We start from the raw sequence: 21,830 nt of genomic DNA, 5'->3' as shown, positions 1-21,830 counted from the left end.
GGAGTTAATTGGATTGCTGAAAAGGAGGCAGAAGTGCACGGTGAGGTTCAGTCCCTCTGTCCCTCCTTCCTTCCCATCAGGACTGTTCACAGTCGTCGTTCGAGATGTCAGGTGGGGATGGTTCCCCTACCCGGCAGCCCGAGGACCCAGGAGGCTGTCCTGTTCCCCGCTGGTCCTCCAAACAGCATTGCTGGGGGCGCTGGGAAGAGGCCTTGGTCCAGATCCTCAACCCGACGTCTGGTTTGGGGACTGAGCAAGGCTGTGGGGTCGGAATTGCTGGCAGCTGTGGCAGGCCCCTGGAACGTCCCCGAGCACTTTCTACACCCACACCCCTCAGAGGGGAAGGCGACCCGGCGACCCGCCCTTCCCGAATGTAAATGCCCTCAGGGAACCTGTCGCCATCTTCCCGTCCTCACAGAGCACCCAGTCTCTCTGACCCAAAAGAAAACCACCGTCAGCGCCTTCCCACAGCAATTCTGAGAAGGACCAAAAGCCCCAACACCCCTGCCAGACTTTGTGGGACCCGCCAGCACCCCGGGCTGCAGCTGCTGGAGTCTTGGGCTCTCCAGCCGGGGAAGGCCCTCAGGCTCTCGCCCTCCGCCCCTCAGCTCCGGTCAGTCCCTCCAGGACCCTCTCCAGCCAGGCCCAGCCCTGCGATCAGATCCTTTAGTCGCTTCGGGGTGAACCCTCCCACAGGCAGGAAGGAGACAGAAGACTATTAACTCCCACTGGATGGGGCTGCAGTGCTCCCATCGACCGGCCGAAACTTCCCTTCTGGGATCCCCTCTTTCTCAACTCCAGCCAGGGGCCCCCATTGTGGCCGAAGAAGTGGGTGCCCCAGGCCACACCCCTGACACCCAGGTTTTCCCCAGGGCCCAGCGGTTGGGAGCCTCTCCAAGATGATGGGTGCAATGCCCGCCTGCCTGCTTCAGGCTCGAGGAGTGCGGGACGAACACCCTGCACTTGCCTCCATCCCCGAAAGCTCAACACCCAGCTGCCCCACTCACCCGCAGTGCACTGAGGACAGGGACTGAGGGGGCCCAGTGCCCACTTGCCCAGCGCCGGCAGCTCCGGGCAGCCCCGCTCTCCCGGCCGGGTTCCACGAGCCCACCGCGTTCCCTGCCCCCGGGGGCCTAGCTAAGGCTGCGGACCCACCAAGGTCAAGAGTTCACAGTCGGAGAAGCCAGAAAGGAAGAGAGCCCCGCCCCCTCACCAGCCCACCCTCCTACCAGTAGCAACCGCTGGTCCCACCTAGCGCCGGGATCTTGCCTTATTCCCAATCTTAATTTGCTCTTGAGAAAAGAGGATTATCTCTGATTAAAACTCAACCTCCAACCACCACCATCTAGAGCCAAAACGAGACGCACGGGCCCCCAGAAGAGAGGCGGAGGCACATCTTAGAAAAACGAAGGTAAAGGGGAGATTGCACACCTTGACCAAAATGCTGGAGGTAGGGGAGCGCGGGGAGGACCATGGCAGGTAGAGGTCACTTCCTCGGCCACTTAACCTCACCCAGTTCAACCTGGCTCAGTGATATTATTTTTTAAAGATTTTATTTTTTTATTTGACACAGGGGGCGGGGAGAGACAAGCAGCGGGAGCATCAATCAGAGGGAGAAGCAGCCTCTCCGCTGAGCAAGGAGCCCACTGTGGGGCTTCGTCCCAGGACCCTGGGATCATGACCTGAGCCGAAGGCAGACGCTTGACGACTGAGCCACCCAGGTGCCCAGGCTCAGTGGTACATATATAGGTCTTTAATCAGTCCAATGGGTATCACATTTATTGTTTTCCACTTAATTAGCACTTGATGTGGGAAACAAAGGCAAAAGAAAAATTTCCTTGACAAGTCCTTGAACCAGGCAGTGACCTTGCTCTGGGAGCTCAGCTGCCTGGATGTGGACACTTTGCTGAGGGCAAAAGGCAACCTTAGCCCGACCCCAGGATCCTGTGAGTCTATTTTAAACATAAGAAATTCCTTTGGAAACTTCCTTTATTTCTACCGCCCAAAATGTATTTTAGCAACCATTCCCCAAGCAGATGACCCACTGATACACATCTAAAGGGTCGAATGACTGAGTTTTTACTGACAGTAATAAATGACCTTTCCTAACAATAGGTCATTTATTTTGTTTCCAAAATATCTTGGAGGCCTGTGCTGTCCCTACCCCCTCCCAACTAGAAAGTATATAATGGGCCACTGCTCATGACCCTGGTGCAGCTCTTCTCTGCCCACGGGTCCTGTCCCTGTGCTTTAATAAAACCACCTTTCTTGCACCAAAGTCTCTCCTGGCCGTCGGCTCCAAAACCCACCATTCCCACATCAACACTTATCATATTCCACTTTGTGTTATGATCATCTTTTATGTTTCACGTTGGCATGGGGTTTTACAATTTACAAAATACATTTGCAAACATGGCCTACGTTGAGTCCCCTCAAATATCCCCTGAGGTAAGCTTGTTATTCTGTCTGTGCAAGTAGGAAACAGTCCCTCGGATGCTGAGCCTTTCCAACCCAGGTCTGGAATTTAGCAACAACCAGGGCGCCATTTTGGCAATTGTCTTTGAGGATTTAATGGAAGCAATGTTTACAAAAGTTTCTTCTTTTTTTTTTTTTTAAAGATTTTATTTATCCATTTGACTGAGAGACCATGAGCAGAGGAAGAGGGAGAAGCAGGTTCCCTGAGTGGGGAGCCCGATGCCAGGCTCAATCCCAGGTCCCTGGGATCATGACCTGAGCCTAAGGCAGATGCCCAACCAACTGAGCCACCCAGGCGCCCCAACGGAAGTATTTTGTAAATTGTAAAACCCTATGCCAATTTCCTGGTCCTTGGTCTAGAACCGCTGCCCCAATTCTTTCTCATTCAGAGACAACAAAAGGGAAGTCCTCTGCTCCATTGTAACAATCTACCAAGCTGTGGCAAGCTCTCGGTCATTGGAGCTACTGTTGGAGGGGCTCATCGAGAGGACATGACCACCCATTGACCCGAGAGCAGGACCCCGGCGATCCTCCTCCCTCCCTCCCTGTCCTTGGAATGTATATTCCACCCACCATCTTCACGGTGGGACGTGTTTCAAGGACACAGTCTTGAGACAGAGCTGTTGTGGAGACCCTCTGGATTGAATACATGACTAAACCCAGTCAAGGCCTCTCTATAAACTTTTAAGATTCTGGTGGGCAGGTGTGGACACCTACTTGTCTTGTGACCACCCAAGACAAAGGTAATATGTGAGTTCCCTTGCTTATTGAAACTGCCACGTACCAATCGGGAGTGGCCTGCTTTTTCTTCAGTTTCTCCTTGCCCTGCACGTATGGGGGCCAATTTGAGCTTTCACCTGGGGAAATTCCTGAGGTTTCCAACCAACAGCTACAAGTGTCTGTGATTGATGGTTTTGCTGATGAGAGCCTCTGACGAAGGGAGTAGCCTGTGCTCAGTGGCACCCTCAGTCTCGGACCCACCACCCTCTGGACACAGTTACTGGGTACACTCTTTTAGAAAGGCAGCTTTAGCTTGTTTCTGGGCTCCTGTCAAAACTCAACACCTGACCCAAGGAAGCTTTCTGACATTCCGGCTGAATAGTCACATTGGAGGGTAGGTCAGCTGGGACACAACTTCTCACAAAGTGGGGAGGATCCAATAGGCCTTGCTTCTGAAATGGAAGTGGTACATTTAAGGGTGCAGCTGGCCTGGCCCCCATAGCTCAGTCCATGTGGAGAAGTGGCAGATGTCCCTCTGGGGACAGTGCTATCCCTCACTCTGCCATCTGGACCAAAGCTGCTGGCTCAATAGGGCTCTCAGGGCCCTGGTCCTGGGTCACAGTGGGGCAGCTGAGCTGAGTGCTGTCTCAGGCTGAAGCCAACATTCAGTCCCAGTGCTAGTTATTCAGAACCAAAAATGGAGGCCGCCATTCTCCCTGCTGGGCAGAACCCAAGGCCGTTGTCATGGCTCTCCCCAGTACTCCCCTTGATCAACCTTCCTGTCATTTTACTGACTCCTGGGCTGTCCCAATGGTCTGGCACTTGGAAAACTAGACTGGTTAGACACCTCTCTCTGGAGCTGCAAACTGGAAATAAACCCAACTGCTGACCCAGCCATCTGTCACTCAGGTGGATGCCCCTAGGAGGCACCTGTTCTCTGATGAGCCAAACTGGAGCCCATCTGCTGAGGGAGACTGCTTTGTGCAGATCACCCCCACTGCCGCCTGGATCCATCATCATCCCAGACCTGACAGGACAACCACAATCATAGACTGGGCACACAAGAAAGGATTCAGTCTCTGATTTGGACTTGTGACCTGCTTGTCTTACACGCAGAGAGGCCCCATGACAAGGGGCCTTGTCCACACCTGCTCCGGGCAGGTGGACTCATCAGACCTCTGGCCCTCTCTTGCACCTATTAGTGCTGACACTTTTCTAGGGTACAGTGTTGCTATTCTAGTCCAGTCAGCCTACCCCAGCAATAGTACTGTGGCCCTTGAAACTAGTCTGTGCCATGCTTTTGGCTTTCCAGACCATTCTAGTTTGACAATGGCATGCCTTTTATTGCAAAGTCTCATACAATGGGCTGATAGTCAAGGTAGTTAGTGGATCTTTCATGCTTCCTACCAACATTCAGAGGCTGAACAGTCTTCTCAAAATTGACTAAAAAGGATTTTTTCAGTCTTTTTTCCTCACTTCCTCCTGGCCCACACACCTTTGTAAGGCAGCTTGGCCACCGTAGGCTGCTATCCCCCCAAAAGTATCATCTCCTCTTGACCACTTCCTAATGACCAGGACAGGAGGTTCTATAGACCTATCTTGGAAATTCCTGGACATGGTGTTTCTTTCTTTTCCCTAATAGCCTAATAATAGCCCCAGGCTGGCCTGGCTGGTACCCCCTGTTGGGAGCAATCCAGCCGAAATGGGAGGGGGGTGGTGCTAAGAGATTCGAACTTAATTCTGACCCAGCTTCTTGGATTCTCAGATTTACTTGGTCCTAGATTATAAGGAGAATGACCACTTGATTGAGTACACTGCTCACTACGTCCCAAGTCCCACGCAGACCAAAGGGGAGTACATAATGAGTTTCTGTACATTTTATAAAAATGTTCTTGTCCCTCCTGTTGAAACAGGGAAGGATTCTGATTGGTGTCATTTGACACACATGCCAACCACTGGGTACACTGATGTCAGTCACTGTGCCAAGAAGATCAGGTGCTGTGGTTGGCTGGGACTTTGGGGGGAAGCAATTCTCTAAGAGGAGGAGGGTGGGAATTTGCTTACCACAAAGACACCTTGGGCAAGCAAAAAGAGACAGACCCCCACATTACAGAGCACAACTTTACATCTATAAAAGATGTATATAAACATAGAAGAATATCTGGGTATGTTACATGCACATCCCAGAAAGTTTGAGAAATCTATTGGCTAAATTTCTTATTCCTCTCAACAAAATTTTATGTCAATATGGGAAACTTTGGTTTATTCTCTAGTAAGTCAGGGTATATTGATTATCCTGGAATCAAGATGTATTGATGATTCAGTGAAAAAATTGTATTTGATGCATGGCAGACACGTACTGTTTTATTTTCTCCTTCTATACAACTATCCTTCTACTCTCTGCTATGAGGTTACCAGCAAAAATATGATTTATGACAGATGAGGTACAGTTCATTCACTATTTGAACTGACAGTAGGTAACAGGTGAATTTTAGAAAGCCTATACTGTCTTGGCATTGCTGACCTTGTTCGCCCTTATTCTAATTTGTGATGCTAATCCAATGAAAGGCTATATAATTAGATCTATATAAAACAACACACCAATCTTGTAAACCGTACGTCCTGAGGCTCAGTTTCCAAGCACTTCAACTTTCATGGTTAAAGATGCCATCAGACATGCTTTAATGAGTTCAAAGTCTTATTTCACGTACCTGACTCAGCATGAGCATTATAGTAATTGTCTGCTCTGTCTCCTGGCCCTGTAACCTTATAGTCTGTTTCTATTTTGGGCTTTCTTAACTCTCACCAGGTGGTTGCCTATCCCCAGTGAAACCCAAGTCCGCAGTTCAGTTTTGTCAACCTTTCTACTCCTGCTCTGGTCTTTCATCCCGAGTATTCTGTTTGCTTATCTTGTACCTTAGGTGCCCTGCTCCAGTTCCTTGAATGGGCTCCATTGGTTCCCTATCTACCAGTCCTCAGGTCTACTGATGTCCTTGCCCTCCTGCTTTCTAAGGACTGGACACCTACCCTCCAGCTGTGGATGTCTCTTCCAGGCTGCCTTTGCTGCCACATGCCTGTCAGGTTCTGCCTGTTGTTGGCACCCTCTCCTTTCTTCATTCTACCCTCAAATGTCCATTGGGCTTAGCTGCATGGAGCTCTTTGATGACTCAGTGACAGGGGATTTGTGGATTGATGGGCACTGGGGCCAGAAAGCAGGCAGCTTCTTCTTCTTCTTTTTTTTTAATTGTTATGTTAATCACCATACATTACACCATTAGTTTCTGATGTGGTGTAGGCAGGCAGCTTCTACAGACTTCCTAGGAGATCTGGCTTGGAAGGAGTGCAAAGGAATAGCATGGTAGCTTGCTTAAATGGGAGAGATTTGAGAATATTTATAGTTCAGTAGGACTGACCCAGTTGAAAAGGAGCTGTTGAGTATAGAGGAGAGACAATAGCTGTTGGCATACGTTTCTGAGAAAGCAGAGAGGTGCCGTTTTCCACTATGAGAACAAAGAGGGAACAGGAATGAGCAGATACAAGGAAAGATGCAGAAACAAGATGGGTAGGGCGTACTTACTGCCTTGGTTCCAATCTCTTGTGAGGCCCAGTGACATGAAATATTTTAAGATACTTTCTACTGGTTTTCCTTTTTTCTTTATACTCACCCAAGCAAGTTTCTAAGGCTTGCAAACAAGAAAATTTGACCATGACATTGCTGCATTTCAACTCATCACACTTCCCAGCATTATTTTTTTAAATGTGAGTGTAGTTGACAGGCGATGTCCCATTAGTCTCAGGTGCACAACAGTGATTTGACAACCCTGTAGGTTACAGCGTTACCCCATACAATGCTATTACGATACCCTTGACTATATTCCCCGTGCTTTCATTCCCGTGACCAACATTATTCCTAAAGGGCAGACTCTTGACTTGAGTCTATAATAAGAAATTCCAGAATCCCTGGTCCATTTGGAACCCACTACTCAAGACTTGTTTTTCCTCTATCTCTAAACAGATGACCTGGCCTCCTGCTACCCACAGAAAGTAAGCCATACTCCTTCATATTTTTCCCTTGTACCTTACCTCCTGGGAATTTCTGCTACATTCACAGGGAAAAACTTTGAGGAAACCTATCAGCTGGGGGTGCTCCTCCAATAACAAGTTTCCCGTTTTTCTTATCTTCTTCAGATGCACCTTATCAGTCCATGTGATGGTTTGTGAGGCATCTTTCATTTCAGACAGAACTTATCACTGTAAAAACATGCTCAAATGGAGAACCAGCCACCCTTGCACACAGCCACCAAGTTTGCTACTTGCGTTAAACTTACCCAAATATTTAGGGATGCCAACATTCACAATTGCTCTCTCTAGGCGATTGCTTATAAACTCAGAAACCAGTAAGTAAGTGCAGCTATCCAAGGCTGCCTCAGGACTTAAATCCACCAGCCCGCCTCACACCCCAAACAAAACGCAGGTGTCCCCACTTTCTGAGTTTGCAGTAGCCCGCTTCAGGCTTACGGAAGACCCGTTAGTACGGCAGTGGCTTCTTTCCTAGGAGTGAAAACCCTCTTGGGATGTTTTTCTGTTAGAGAAAACAGGTAGTAATGTAAGCTGATGTAGAAACAAAGTGGGGTACCAGGCGCATTTGGAAAGCAGGGCTTACTCTTCGCTTTATGTCATTTCTGCTGAGTTTGGTTCCACAGGAATGCTCTCCCGTTAGCGAGCAGGGAGGGAGGCCTGCATTCTATCGCATAAGCTCAAGATCAAAGGAACATCCATCTGTAAGGGATCACCCCCAAGGCCAGCAGCGCGGGGCGCGTGCGGAAGGGGCTGCGCGGCTCTCAGCGGCACGCTCCACCGGGTAGAGCTGGTCACCGTCGGAGACCTTTCCAGATACAGCCCTACGGATTTCTCTGGGCGCCAGCCTGTGTTCTGGTGACTTCTTTGACCGGTTTTGGCGGGATGAGAGCTATAGTCTCATGCCTTTGCTACCACGGGCTGTACTCTGGCATTTCCTGATCCATTTCGCCTTCTAAAAACTCCACTTTTTAGCTCAGTTTCCAATCCTGTTTCAATGAAGGGTTGATGGCAGTGGTACCACCCCAGACGCTGAACGGGGGCTTCTCAGTGCTGTTTTCCTAATTCAGTAATTCCCGTCCCTTTTGCCCGTTCTTGTTCGTCTGCGCCTCCCAGCTGCCGGAGCCAAGCTGCCGTCACCTGTGGGGATGGGGGCAACTCTTCACGGCTTCCAGCGCTGGCCTGGCCCTTCTCCTTCATCCAGTCCTCGCAGGCCCTGCGCACCTGCCGCTCCCGGGCCGACTGTCCCTTCTTTCTCATCTGTTATTAAATCTCTGTCCTTCAGCACAAGTGTCCACCTCTTCTCTGAAGCTTTTCCAAGAGGCTCTCTAGCTCTGTTGCAAAGGGCCGGGTGTCCTTCTCCACTGCTTCTGAAGCACTTAGGATGTTTCCGTTAGCTTTATTACTTCTTCTTTTTAATTTAAATTCAGTTAGCTAACATATAGTACACCATCAGTCGCATGTAACACCCAGTGCTCATCACATCACATGCCCTCCTTCATGCCCATCACCCGGCTACCCCATCCGCCCACCCAGCAGCCCTCAGTTTGTTTCCCAGAGTTCAGAGTCTTGCGTGGTTTGTCTAGCTTTATTGCTTCCGTCATGGGATTATCTTTCTCAATCTATACCGCTAGATTGTAAGCTCATACAATGCAGAGGACCCTGCCTTGTCCATCCTTCTATCCCTGTCCAGCAGAGGCTGCGACTCACAAGATTCAGTAGGTACGGAATGAATCAATAATGGGCCTTGAATGCCTAGGCCTCCCGAGTAATGACTTGCCATGGTCTCTACCATGTTAGCCCACCCCAGATTCCACCTACCATGATATCCCGTGCCCACGTATTTCAAACAAGCTTATAAACACTTGGAAAAACTTGCTTTATTATCCATCTAAATTTTCTACTCTCTGCTGTTTTCCCTTGTCTACAAATTGACCTCTTTTCATTCATATCTTTCTTCTCAATTTTAAACCTGAACTGTGGGGTCTCCATACTTCTGTTTGGGTAGGAACTTACACTGTGAAAGTAGGGGAAGAAAACCAGGAGAAGGACATTTCATGATATTATGGCCTTTTATGCTACAAAGCACCTCATTTACCCCACCGGAATAACTGGGTGAGGAAAGGTTTATTATCTCATTCCAGACCCTAACTTACCTTCCTCACGTCAGCCAGCTGATATGTGGCAGAGTTCAAGCCCAGAACAAACCCCACAATTCTAAACTCTACTGGGGCTAAGCCACAGAGTGCTCAGGGCTGGCAAACTGGACTCTCGTTCCGCAGAGAAGTGTCACAGACGCCTTCCCTGGCGTCTCTGCGGACTTTCACTCCGTCCTCTTCCTCTGGGAACTCTTTTATTCAGACTTGAATGAAACTTTAATTTATGATGCTGCCAGGGACCTTGAGAAGGCATGGGGGTGACCCTGTCTGGAAGGGACCAGCAAAGTTCTAGAAAGGGGATACATAAAATCATGAATTTTATTGAAGGGTATTAAAAAACAAATTAAGCGAACAAAGATATGTCAGGACCTCGACTGAAGTACAAGAACAAAGAAAGGCTGACTATGTTTGTGCACGACAGGATGTAAGAAGGTACAGTGGCACATGATCAGCTGTTTTTGTACTTTGGGGCCAGGCCAGCAGTTAACCAATGTCCTTCCTTCTTTCAACAGACCCCTGAACAGACCCTAAGAACAGGCTTGTGGGCACTCAACCACAGTGCCATGAAAAGCGTACAGGCTCCAGGCTCACAAGCTGCCTTCGGCTCAGGTCGTGGTCCGGGGTCCGGGGTCCTGGGAGTGGGGAGTCTGCCTCTCCCTCTGCCTGCTGGGTGGGTGAAGATGTTGCTTACATCTCTCCCCCCGCTTGTGCGATCTCTCTTTCAAATACATAAATAAAATCTTAAAAAAAAAAAAAGAATACAAGACAAAAGAAAAGCATCAAGTGTGACTCAGGATTTAAGGGTGCTTGGGGTAATTACGGTGCTGCTCACACACAGTCCAGGACATGAAGGTGAACTGTTTGTGAGGCAGAGGTGACGGAATCGGGTTTGGCCAAACTGAGCCCTCTTACCAGACTTTTGTTCTTGGCCATATGAGGTGGGAAACTGCCTTGCAATCACCAGTTGTTTTTCTGCTAGCTTTGGAGGAGAAAGGGGGCAGCTGACCTCACCAATGTGTCCAGCACGGAAAATTCTCATGGTAAACAATCACTTAGAAGGGCAACCCTCTCGGGACCCTCTTGAGAGCTTTTTCTGTATCTCACTTAATAAACTTCTATCGCTTTACTCACACAAAAACCAAAAAAAAAAAAAAAAAAGCAATCACTTACAGTTAAGTCATCTCTACACCCAGTGTGGGGCTCGAACTCAGGACCCTGAGATGAAAGGTCGCAGGCTCCAGTGACGGAGTCACCAGGGGCCCCTACAGTTATGTATGTCCCGCTCAACTCAAAGGGCTTATCCTCGCCCTGCTGATTTGGATTTCTACGTCTCCTGCCCCTTGCACTCGGGTGATACGACCGTGCAGGGCAGAGGCTCTGCCACTGGGACATGGAGATGGGAGGCCAGAGACCACAGTCTGCGGGAGGCAAATCGGGGAGCTGGGGAGGCAGAGTGGGCAGGTGGCAGACACGGAAGAGCCCCATCACTAAGGAACGTTCCGCTGCACGCTGCTGACGTTGTGGTATTGGGGTCACGAGGGAACTGCCGGTCCAGGGGGTGGGCGTCAGGACCACGCGACTTGCAGAGGGTGCTCCTTAGGGTGTCCAGCCTCTACTTCTCTGATTCTCTGCTCACCCCCTACCTTCCCAACGTTTCGCTATCTGGAAAGAAAATGAACTGAAAATGAACTGAAATCCGTAAATTTCATTCTGCTTGATTAAAATTCTTGCTCAATGCCTAAATTTGTCTTCTGAGTTATCCGTGAGGGTTGGGGGACACCTGCCTGAAAGAGGGTGAGTCGGGAAGATGTTGCTTACGTGGGCTGTGGATCCCGCGGCTGTCCTCCTTGCTCAGCTGGGTTGGGCTCGGTGTCCCTCCTGGGCACTGCACTGGTGCAGGCCTCCACCCCAGCCCCGACCATGCTCTGCGTGCGGAGCGGTCTACACCATTACTGGTGGCCCAGTCAAGGGCGGGACCTGTCACTCACTCCCGATACCTAGCACACAGGAGGCTCTTGAAGTCCCTCGCACAAACAGAAGTGCAGGGTGCGAGCCAGATGTGTAGGGCTGGTCGGTAGTGAACTGGAAGACCACATACTGAGCCTCAGCAACCTCAAGACAGCTGGGAGGCTGGGAGCAGGGACAAAAGGAGCGCTGGATCACAATTCCTTACTCACCATCGTTGTCCAGCCACCGCCCAGCTGACGACACCGACATCAGAGAAGATTCGCCACGTGCGCAAACACCAGGTGCCTAAGACCGCACGCCAGGTGCAAGCCCAGAACCGGCTGATCCTTCTGCACCTGATACAGACACAATATTCATGGAACTCTGCGCACAGACGAGGACGAGTACGAAAAACAAGAGTTCACTTACGACAAGGGATTTTATTATAAAAGCACTGAAACTTTACTAGTCTTTTATTTTTCCTATTTGGCTTCTCAGAAAGGGTGGCATGGTTAAGAACTTTCTTTGATGTGGTTTTATAATAGTATTCACTTCTTCTCTATTCTTTTCCATAAGGATATTCACTTTAATCCGGCTTCTACTGCTTGGCTGGTAAAGGGGATACACAGTAACGCTTTCAAGCTCTTTTATCTCGCTCTTTGCTCTCCCACGCCTGTCCCGTGTTGGCGGCTGGCTCTGGCTTTTTCTCAAGACTCTCTCCTTGAGCCTTTGCTCCAGGAGTTCTCTCCCCCGAAGCATGCGATCCTGGTGACCTTTAATTTGCATCTGCTCCCTCTTGCTTACCTGCCTTCTTGTCTGTGCGCTCAGGACGCTGTGCTCTCCTGGCACAATTTTTGGGAATGTTGTTTCACTAGGGGGCCGTGGTAATTGTCTACACGTTTTGGTCTTCAACTCTCTGAGCTGACCTGCTCTCTGAATGTGCCTTTCTATGTGTTTCACCTCTCTCTCCGGAACGAAGTAATTCTGCTTTTGTCTCTCTAGCCTGTGGGTCATTTTCCCCTCCAATCTCTTCTTCATTTCATGGCCTGTCTCTTGTTCTTTCATCATGTCCATTATTCTTTTATTATAATAAGACTCTGCTTTGGCAAGCCAATAGTCAAGAGAAAGAGCTTGCTCCCTACACAGTACTTCATACTCCTCCTGATATTTTTGAGTTATCAGCTGTCTTGCCACTGCTGTATGCACGCCACCTAGATTCTGGCAAAGTGACGTAGAGAATTTTATAATGTGACTGTCTTTTTAAACACATTTAAACAGGAGCTTCCCCTCATTACTGACACTGAGAAGATATTCGGTCTCTTGTTTACTTTGGTGTTTAACAATCGTGATTCTTACTCCCATCACTCCTAGGTGAAACTCTCAGAATTGAATTACCCACCACCAAAATCAATAACTAGTTTTAAAAAATATAGTATTGGGCATTTTGAACATAATACTCTGTTTTGCAAGTATGGATATAGCTAAACACATTTGCCAGTGTAGACACACTCCAGGGAGGGGTCACCTGTGCAGGATTTTAAACCTAAGGCTCCTTCTCCTAGTAGTTCCAAACCGTGCCACGTGAAGATTATTTACCAAGATTTTCTTCTCCAGTGGGGACTGCTGACCTACAGCAATCCTAGGGTCTGTAGACGTTTTAGCCCAGGCCAAACTGGAAGATAAAAAAAGCAGAGGCAGATTAGGATGTGGGAGGTGTCAGAACCTATCTGCTCACATACTGAACCAGAGAAACCAACTGTTTTGGTCAAGGCCAAGGGCATGTCCCCTCAGAAAGAGAGATCCTGCTGCGAGGCAGGACTACTTCCACCAGGGAATTTAACACCAGCATCTAACCCTTTCATAGCAACAGTGCGCACATCTCTCGTGGACTCAATGAGAACCATTCTGAATCTGGAATCTGGGCCTGGGAGAGGGAAGACGTAGGCTCCTTGGTGCAGCGCTGGGCAAGCACGGCTCTGTCGGACTGCTCACTCTCCCAGCCTCCTCTGTCTTCCGAGGGGCTTCCAGACTCCAGTGGTCCCAGTCCCTCTCTCTGCAGCTTCTTGGTCCAGGCCCTCTCTGCCTCTATCAGCACATACAGCATCTCTGCCTTCCAACCTTCTGTTCCGAAATTCTGTTCTATGTGATCGCTCGCCCCTCTGCTTCCCTGCCTTATACTGCTACTCATCCTTCACCCTAAATCCATTATGAGACTGCTCCCTGTTCAACCCTTGGGGTGGGAATTTGTGGTTACCCTTTTTTAATGGGTCAGGCTGATGGCAAAACAAGTGAAGACTGCCAACTTTTTATGTGTCATCCCTGGTCTAAGCCGAGTTTACTGTGAGGTCGTGTTGAACCCACTGGGGATGCCTGGCATTTCATCTCTGGCCTTTTGTACTGTTTATGGCAAAGAGCATGGGCTTTGAAGCCTGACAGGGCTATGTCTGAATCCTAATTGCACGGCTTCTGAGGTGTGTGACTCTGGGCAAGTAACAATCTCGGTCAGCTTCGTCATCTATAAAGTGGACATAGAAGACACAGTCTGCTTCTCAGGTTATAAAGAACAAACGTGCATTAGATTAAAGAGCCCGGCACAGTGCTTGACATGCGGTAAGTTCTCAGGAAATGGCACCTGTCTGTCCTCCACAGGTCAAGCCCCAGACTCTATGTAACTGATTTTTGCCTTCTTCTGAACACTTCACTTTTTTTTAACTCATTGGAAAATCAATCAGGGTTTACACTGTGATACCTATATTCCTCTATCATTTTTAACATTTTCATGCTTAAATTTAGACTCTAAAAGGGTGGTAACTTATAATTTACATCTACAAATATATTATTAGAATGAATCTGATACCGAATATTGGATCTCACGGACTTCTTGGGCACATTCCTATTTGCCTATGTATACCTATTTTGATATTTAAAAAATACAACCATCTTACTTTTATTTCTCAGTACGTAGAACCTAGCAGAGTGCTTAACATTAGAGTATGTGATCCCAAGTTCTCAAAGTTAACGATTTGTTGATTACCTTATCACATGATATTTGAGCATCTTTCTCTGGTACACTCTCTGTAACTCTATCTTTTTGCTGAAACATTTGCCAGTCTTCCTTGAGGTACAGACATGTTTGTTTTATACGGCTGTCCTGGGCTCTCACACTGGGTCCTACCTGTGTACTTTCATTGCATTCTCATCATTTGGACTCCTTAAGGTCACATAACAGTTTTCAACTTTGCATAAATACTAGTTGAACAAATTGTGAGGTTGTGTTGAGAAAGGGCCATGCCTCATAGCAAAGGCACATGAGGACAGTATTCAGCGCATGGGGGATCCTCACTGAATGCCTGTCCAACTGAAACGGGAAAGTTAGGGGGAAAAAGCTAATTTCAATTTCCGTTTTCAAAGGAGACACACAGAATAAAAACTGCCTACGTTGTGGGCTCAACGACAGACCTCCCTTTCTAAGACAGATGCAATGACATCCAGTAAAGTGAAATTACGGGGTTTGTCATTCTCAGTAGCTTGCTCGGAGTTTTAACGCCGTCACTGTCGTCTTCCCATCATTGCAGAAAAGGCAGAGCGGAGGCCCTCTCCAGGAGAGCACAGCTGCTCTTTCAGAGGAGGGGACAGTGACCGCTCCAGAACCTTCCCAGGTAGGGAGCTTCCTTGGCACAGCTCCCTGACTGGCTGGGGTGGCGGGACGGACGGAACTAGGAACTCATGTAGCAGCTGTCCCTTCAGGACAACAAGTTTCTACTCCAGGCTGTAGGTTACAGATGAACGAAAAGAGCATGATTCTCTCAAGATACTCGCCCTCATGTTTTATAAATCTTACATTAGGGAAACGTCAAGTGTCCACGTAATGAATGACGATGCGAATTCACTGTTGGCTGCGCGGAGCCAGGGGACCAGGTGGAGGTGGGTCAGCGAGCGCAAGCCAAGTCAACTTGGTCACGGGGGAACCCACCCACGGCTGCCCGCCCCCCTCGACGGAGGCTAGCCTCCCCTCCTCTCCTTCCGTCCCCTGCAAACTCCTGCGCCTCCTCGCACGTGTAGCCCTCCAGGCCTGGTTCCCCCACCTTCGCCCGCACCTATTCCTCCGCCCGAGGAGGCGGTGCCCTGCCCCGACCCGCCCGGCGCGCCGCCGCAGAGGGAACCCCGCTCCGGGACAGCGAGAGCTGGAGCTCCCGAATACCAGGAACTCAGTACTCGGGAAGGTCCGCACGATTTCCAGGGCCAACGCCCCCCGTGACTGGGTGCGGGAACAGAAATGCCCTAGGGCGGGACTCCTCCCGCTGGGGGCTCAGCGCTCATTACCGTCCTCCCAGCCCGGCTCGCAGAAGCGGCCGCACGCCGAGCCTCCGCCAGCCTCCAGAGGCGCTGCTCTCCCTTTCCGATGCTCCGCAGCGCGGGGCGACGGATTATGACGTCACGGCCAATGACGAGCCGGCGCGGCGGACGCTCTAGCCCGCCCCGCGCAGGGCCGGCGCTCTCGCCTGCTCTGGAGGACCGCACGCGGTTTGCGGGTCCCGACGCGGAGCACCGCGGGTGGAGGGAGGCGGGCTCGGCCTGCGGCCGCTCGGTCAAATCCACGGAGGCGCTGCTCTCCGTCGCTCCGCACCCCGTGCGTCATGGACCGCGCGCGCTCCGGCTCCAGATTCCAGTCGGACTTGGACTTCTGTCCGGATTGCGGCTCCATCCTGCCGCTGCCCGGGGCGCAGGACACGGTCACCTGTGTTCGCTGCGGCTTCCGCGTCCCCGTGCGAGGTGAGCGGCCTGGGGGTCGGCGGGGGGCCCTGACGCCGGAGGCCCCGGGGCAGAACCCGCGGGGAGAGCGGTGCGGGAGCTCACTACCGTGCTTCCCGCCCGCGCAGACTTCGAGGGGAAGGTCGTGAACACCTGCATCGTGTTCAACAAACTGGGGACAGCCGTGCCTGTGTCGGTGGAGGAAGGGCCCGAGTTCCAGGGACCCGTGGTGAGTTAATGAGCTCCAGGACTGGCCCCATCGGGAGGGCGGTGAGGACATGCAGGGGTGACTGCTGAGGTCTGGAGGGAAGCAGAGGAGTGTGACATGTGATTCCCATGAGCGGCCAGGGGTAGGATGGGGCCTCCCTGATCCTCCCCCCCTTGCTGGCCAGGTTGACAGGCGCTGCTCTCGGTGCGGTCACGAGGGAATGGCCTACCACACCAGACAGATGCGCTCAGCCGACGAGGGGCAGACGGTCTTCTACACCTGTACCAACTGCAGGTGCGCACCCTTCCCCGTCCCCCCGCCCTTTCCCAGCCCGCTGGTTCGCTGAACATCTCCGCTGATTTCTCCTTGTACTGAAGAAGCAGCCATTTCCTTGGGTCCCATCCCTCTCTACAGTTCAGTTAACAGGGAGGTTTGTGGTCTTTTTATTTTTGAAAATTAACAGTTTTCTTAATCTTTTTATAGCTAGTGAACTAAGCCTTTTAAGATATTTAAAAGGCAGTGAAAACATACAGAAGGCAAGTACTGCTTAGTGGTCAGCATGTTGTGTTGGAATCTCCCACTGGTTCGAGGTAGTCTTCCTTTTGTGAGAATCAATCACGCATCACTTCAAGAACCTGGGAGCTCCGAATGGCTTGGGGGCACCTGGGTGGCTCAGTTGGTTAAGCGTCTGCCTTCGGCTCAGGTCATGATTAGGGGTCCTGGGATTGAGCCCCACATCAGGCTCCCTGCTCAGTGGGGGAGTCTGCTTCTCCCTCTGCCTCTGTCCCTCTCCCCACTCGTTCTCTGTCAAATAAATAAAATCTTAAAAAAAATAAATTCTCGTCCTTTTATTCTTTTTTTTTTTTTTAAGTAAGCTCCACATGGAGCCCAATGTGGGGCTCAAACTCAGGACCCTGAGAACAAGACCTGAGCTGAGATCAAGAGTCGGATGCTTAACGGACTGAGCCACCCAGGCACCCTCCTCCTTTTATTCTTAAAATATGTATTACATTTAAGTATGTTAAATATGAGTATTTATATTCTATGCTGGTAATTCTGATACCCATAGTTGTGGGTCTGATGCTGCTGTTTGTTGTTTCTGCTGACTGACTCGTGCTTTTTTTCTGTTCACTTATTTACTTATTTAGTAGTTACTTGTTTAGTTAGTTTATGTATGTAATCTCTACATTGAATGTGGGGCTTGAACTCATGATCCCGAGATCAAGAGTTGCATGCTCTTCCCACTGAGCCAGGCAGGTGCTTCTCATGGTGCTTTTTCGATTTGTTTTTTTGGTTTTTGACTATAAACGCACATTTTTTTAGAATTTGAACTATGGGAAGTCTTTTGAGTCCTGGGGTGAATTCTATATTCTAGTGTTTCTGTTTCCCATTCAGGTGCCTTGAGACACTCACCAACCTGGAATCACTTTATGTTTTGTTTTATTTTATTTTATTTTATGATTTTATTTATTTGAGAGAGAGAGCAAGAGAGCACAAGCAGGGGAGAGGGAGAAACGGGGATGGGACTCGATCCCAGGACCCTGAGATCATGACCTGAGCCGAAGGCAGATGCTTCACCGAGCCACCCAGGTACCCCTGGAATCACTTTAAATAAATTCTTGGCTTCAGGTTTTTTGGAGCACATAGGTATTATGAATTTGGGCTGCAAATCCATGTAAGGGCCAGCTTAGCCTTAGAAATTCTCAGGGGAGATCTTTTTTCTCCCTCTACCTAGTGAGACCATCAAATTCCACTTCTGCAGGGTTGAATTATTTTTTTCTTGTTCACTTTTACGCAGATGGGTAGCCCTTTGGGAATCTCAGATTTATGCAGAGTGTCTCCCATCAGACATTCTGGGTATGTCTCTGGTTCCTGTATGCGGCTGTCCAAACAACAAGGGACCCGTGGTAGCAAGGGCTTCAGTTCTGGCTTAGCTGTCTAGATTACTGGCTGTACATCGTTTTACTCAATGTAAAGACTGCCTTTACTTTCTTGCCATCCTATTGGCAGATTAAAAATATTTGTAGTTAGATATACCTTTGAGAGTCTAACGTTTTTCCCCCCAGTCTGATGTATTAATTTTAACTTTTTTTTTTTTTTTTAAGATTTTATTTACTGAGAGAGAGCAAGCACAAGTGGGGGGCGGTGGAGGGGCAGAGGGAGAAGCAGGCTCCTCGCTGAGCAGGGAGCCCAATGCGGGGCTTGATCCCAGGACCTCAGGATCCTGACCTGAGCCAAAGGCAGACCCTCAACAGAGTGAGCCACCCAGGCACCCCTAACTTTTTTTTTTTAATGAACAGAAGTTTTTAATTTTTATAAGGTCCAGTTTATCCCTTTTCTTTTTTCCTTTTTTTTCTTTAATGGCAAGTGGCTCTTTGTGTCCCTAGATAGCTTTTGCATATACTTTATAATTCATTAGATGTATTTTTGGAATGCTTATGTATATTTTTACTTTTTACTTCAATTAATTAACATACAGTATATTATTAGTTTCAGAGGTAGAGGTCAGTGACTCGTCAGTTGCATATAACACCCAGTGCTCATCACATCAAGTGCCCTCCTTAATGCCCATCACCCAGTTACCCCATCCCCCCACACCCTCCCCTCCAGCGACCCTCAGTTTGTCTCCTATAATTAAGAGTCTCTTATGGTGGAGTGCCTAGGTGGCTCAGTCGGCTAAGCGTCTGGGTTCGGCTCAAGTCATGATCTCAGGGTCCTGGGATTGAGTCCTGCATTGGGCTTCCTGCTCAGCAGGGAGTCTTCTTCTCCCTCTGTCCCTCCCCCACCGCTTGTGCTCGCTCTCCCCCTCTCTCTTGAATAAATAAAAATCTTAAAAAAAGAGTCTCTTATGGTTTGTCTCCCTCTGTTTTCATCTTATTTTATTTTTCCTTCCCTTCCCCTATGTTCATCTGTTTTGTTTCTTATATTCCACATGAGTGAAATCATATATTTGTCTTTCTCTGATTGACTTATTTCACTTAGCATAATACCCTCTAGCTCCATCCACCTCGTTGCAAATGGCAAGATTTCATCCTTTCTGATGGCTGAGGACTCCATTGTATATATGGACCACATTTTCTTTATCCATTCGTCTGTTGAAGGGCATCTTGGCTCCTTCCACAGTTTGGCTGTTGTGGACATTGCTGCTATGAACATTGGGGTGCAGGTGCCCCTTCTTTTCACTACATTTTTATCTTTGGGGTAAATACCCAGTAGTGCAATTGGTAGGTCATAGGGTAGCTGTATTTCCCAGTTTTTGAGGAACCTCCACACTGTTTTCCAGAGTGACTGTACCAGCTTGCATTCCCACCAACAGTGTAGGAGGGTTCTTCTTTCTCTGCATCTTTGCCAACATCTGTCGTTTCCTGACTTGTTAATTCTAGCCATTCTGACCAGTGTGAGGTGGTATCTCATTGTGGTTCATTAGATATATTTTTAGTCCAGCAGTTTTAGTTCTCTTGAATTTGAAGGATTGTTTAGGGGAGCTAGTCTTCCACAATGTCATAAAACTTCCTCCTTGATTTTTCAAATGAATGTCTTATCTAATACTGCTAGAACCTCTGTGCTTAAATGTAATGAGTCCTTTCTTTCTCCTTAGGTTCCAGGAGAAGGAAGACTCTTGATTTTTTTTCTGGGCAACTCAACAATTCTCCCTCTTCTCTTCTTTGGACGGTGAGGGATATTGGGTTCTTAGATCCTTTGTCCATCCTAGTTGAAATGTTTTGCTCCCATAGAAGGAAATTAATCATGTGGGGATTAACATTGTCCCTAGAGTACACCTACTCTAGTTGAGTTTCCTTATCAAAGTTACATTTTTCTATATGAGCCAGACATATGTATGTTATTTATAATCTGTGTTGTTCCAAAAGGAACTTAAATGAATTTGGAAATATATTTGTTCTTTCAATAAGTATATCAGCTACAAAAATATATATAAATTATATATGAGAAGGAAAAGGGGGGAAAAAAAGGACAAAAAAATGGAGCCAGGAATGAGACTAATAGAAAAAGTAATTAAAAGTATTCCATCACTAAATCTATTTGGTTTCTGAGTTTAGGGAAACAAAATGTAGGAATCTGGATAGTGGGAGATTGAACAAATAATTTAACCAGATCTCTTTAACATGTGAGCTTGCACAACAAAAAATCTGATACTAAGGGACACCAGTATGTGCTTACTAAGTTGGACTTTTTGAAAATTGGTTTTTTTATTGATGTTGAAATAAATGTAATATATACTCATTGTAATAGATTCATACGTAGAAAGGTGGAAAGAAGTAAAAATTACAAGGAATCCCACTTCAGAGAGACACTTTTTTTTTTTAATGGGTTTTACTATATACATGCTGAGTTGTATCTTGCTTTTTATCAGTTTGACCAAAAACTTTGGGAAACACTTTGTAGTCCGGGCACAATAAACATTCAGATTTACTCTGGGAGTCTGTGTTTTTGCGTTCCTAGCCCTTTACAGGTTCAGAGCTCTCAAACTCACCGTCTGGTCCCCCCCACCCCACCTCGGCCACGTGGAGGGGTGGGCGGGCGGGCGTCACTTTGCCTGTCAACCGTTCCACTTGACTCTCCCGCCCCCGCTCTGAAACCCGAAACAAACCTGTCGGTCTGTCCAGCCCACTTCCAGCCGCCCCTGACCCCCAGCACCGCCTGGGCGCAGCTCGGGCTTCTGGGAGCGGCGCGCGGGCCTCCGCCCGGGGGAACCGGGGCTCCCGGGGGGCCTCCGCCGAGCCTCCCCGCCGACAGCCCAGCGCGCTCCGCCGGCCCCCAGGCCCCCCCCCGCCCGCCCCTCCCGTGCTTCTGAGACACTGGCAGTGCTCTTATCAGAGCGCACGGTGCCCCTGTGGTCACTGACCACCGTCCCCGCCGCCACCCCAGACAGTGGGCAGTATAGGGCTTCGGTTTCACGGACGAGACGCACACCTGCGCTAGTTAGTATCTCAGAGTCTAGCCCGCCAGCCCCCCGCCCCCCGCAAGCAGACTGGGTGGGGGCTCCGAGGCGGGGCCTGGGGACAGTCCGAGTAGACGGCGCATGAAGCACCCCGCCCCAACGCCCGCAGACCCCGGCAGGGCCAGAGCCGGGTCCTGACCAGGTGCGTGCACCTGCTGCTGGGGCCGGAGCTCCATTTCCACAGGAAGCCGGGAAACCCAGATGGGCGCTGCGGGCTGCTTACTGCTGCAGCCGCGGGGTGGCCTTCCCAGTCCCGTAGCCCCGCCCACGGCCCCGCCCCAGCCCCGCGCGGCCGCTCCGGTCCGCCCCTCCTGCCTCGTCTCCGCTGCGCGTGCGCGTGCGCCTGCTGCGCGTGCGCGTGCGCCTGCTGCCCGCGCTCCACACCCGCAGTGACGCCTCTTCCGCCAAGTCTGTGGCTGCCTCTTGCGGCGCCTGCGCACTGTCACGTGACGGCGGAACTAATCCGGCGACGCGTGCGCTTAGACGCCCTTAGTGCCCGGGAAAGGAAAAGGGGAACTACGGAGTGCGTCAC

General features: G+C 49.5%; 1 protein-coding gene and 1 long non-coding RNA gene across 4 annotated transcripts; one reads left to right on the top strand and one right to left on the bottom strand.

Moving 5' to 3' along the window:
• Positions 1-9,137: 9,137 nt before the first annotated feature.
• LOC144379150 (uncharacterized) lies at positions 9,138-15,816 on the bottom strand. Of its 3 annotated transcripts, none has more exons than XR_013441513.1 (4): positions 15,702-15,816; positions 12,975-13,050; positions 11,609-11,762; positions 9,138-10,171 (listed from the first exon to the last, which is right to left on the bottom strand). It is a non-coding gene; the product is annotated as an uncharacterized LOC144379150 (long non-coding RNA). The 3 variants fall into 3 exon arrangements; XR_013441514.1 differs by having other exon boundaries at positions 9,138-11,093; positions 11,609-11,734; XR_013441512.1 differs by having other exon boundaries at positions 9,138-11,093; positions 15,702-15,815.
• A 30-nt stretch (positions 15,817-15,846) lies between these two features.
• POLR1H (RNA polymerase I subunit H) lies at positions 15,847-20,769 on the top strand. The gene is made up of 4 exons (XM_036117774.2): positions 15,847-16,151; positions 16,259-16,359; positions 16,523-16,632; positions 19,937-20,769. The coding sequence occupies exons 1-4, from the start codon at positions 16,016-16,018 to the stop codon at positions 19,959-19,961; spliced, it is 372 nt and encodes a 123-aa protein (XP_035973667.1). The 5' UTR covers positions 15,847-16,015; the 3' UTR covers positions 19,962-20,769.
• Positions 20,770-21,830: the final 1,061 nt, after the last annotated feature.

This window comes from Halichoerus grypus, chromosome 9 (assembly GCF_964656455.1).
Source record: "Halichoerus grypus chromosome 9, mHalGry1.hap1.1, whole genome shotgun sequence".
In the NCBI taxonomy this organism is placed as follows: Eukaryota; Metazoa; Chordata; class Mammalia; order Carnivora; family Phocidae; genus Halichoerus; species Halichoerus grypus.
This window is presented reverse-complemented; position numbering and strand designations above follow the sequence as displayed.

What these genes read in the sequence shown, in the direction of transcription:
- POLR1H (XM_036117774.2), top strand. Translation starts at nt 16,016, where the DNA reads ATGGACCGCGCGCGCTCCGGCTCCAGATTCCAGTCGGACTTGGACTTC. An exon ending in CCGAGTTCCAGGGACCCGTG is followed by an intron (nt 16,360 to 16,522) that starts GTGAGTTAATGA and finishes CTTGCTGGCCAG; the next exon opens with GTTGACAGGCGCTGCTCTCG. An exon ending in TACACCTGTACCAACTGCAG is followed by an intron (nt 16,633 to 19,936) that starts GTGCGCACCCTT and finishes CTTTCTCCTTAG; the next exon opens with GTTCCAGGAGAAGGAAGACT.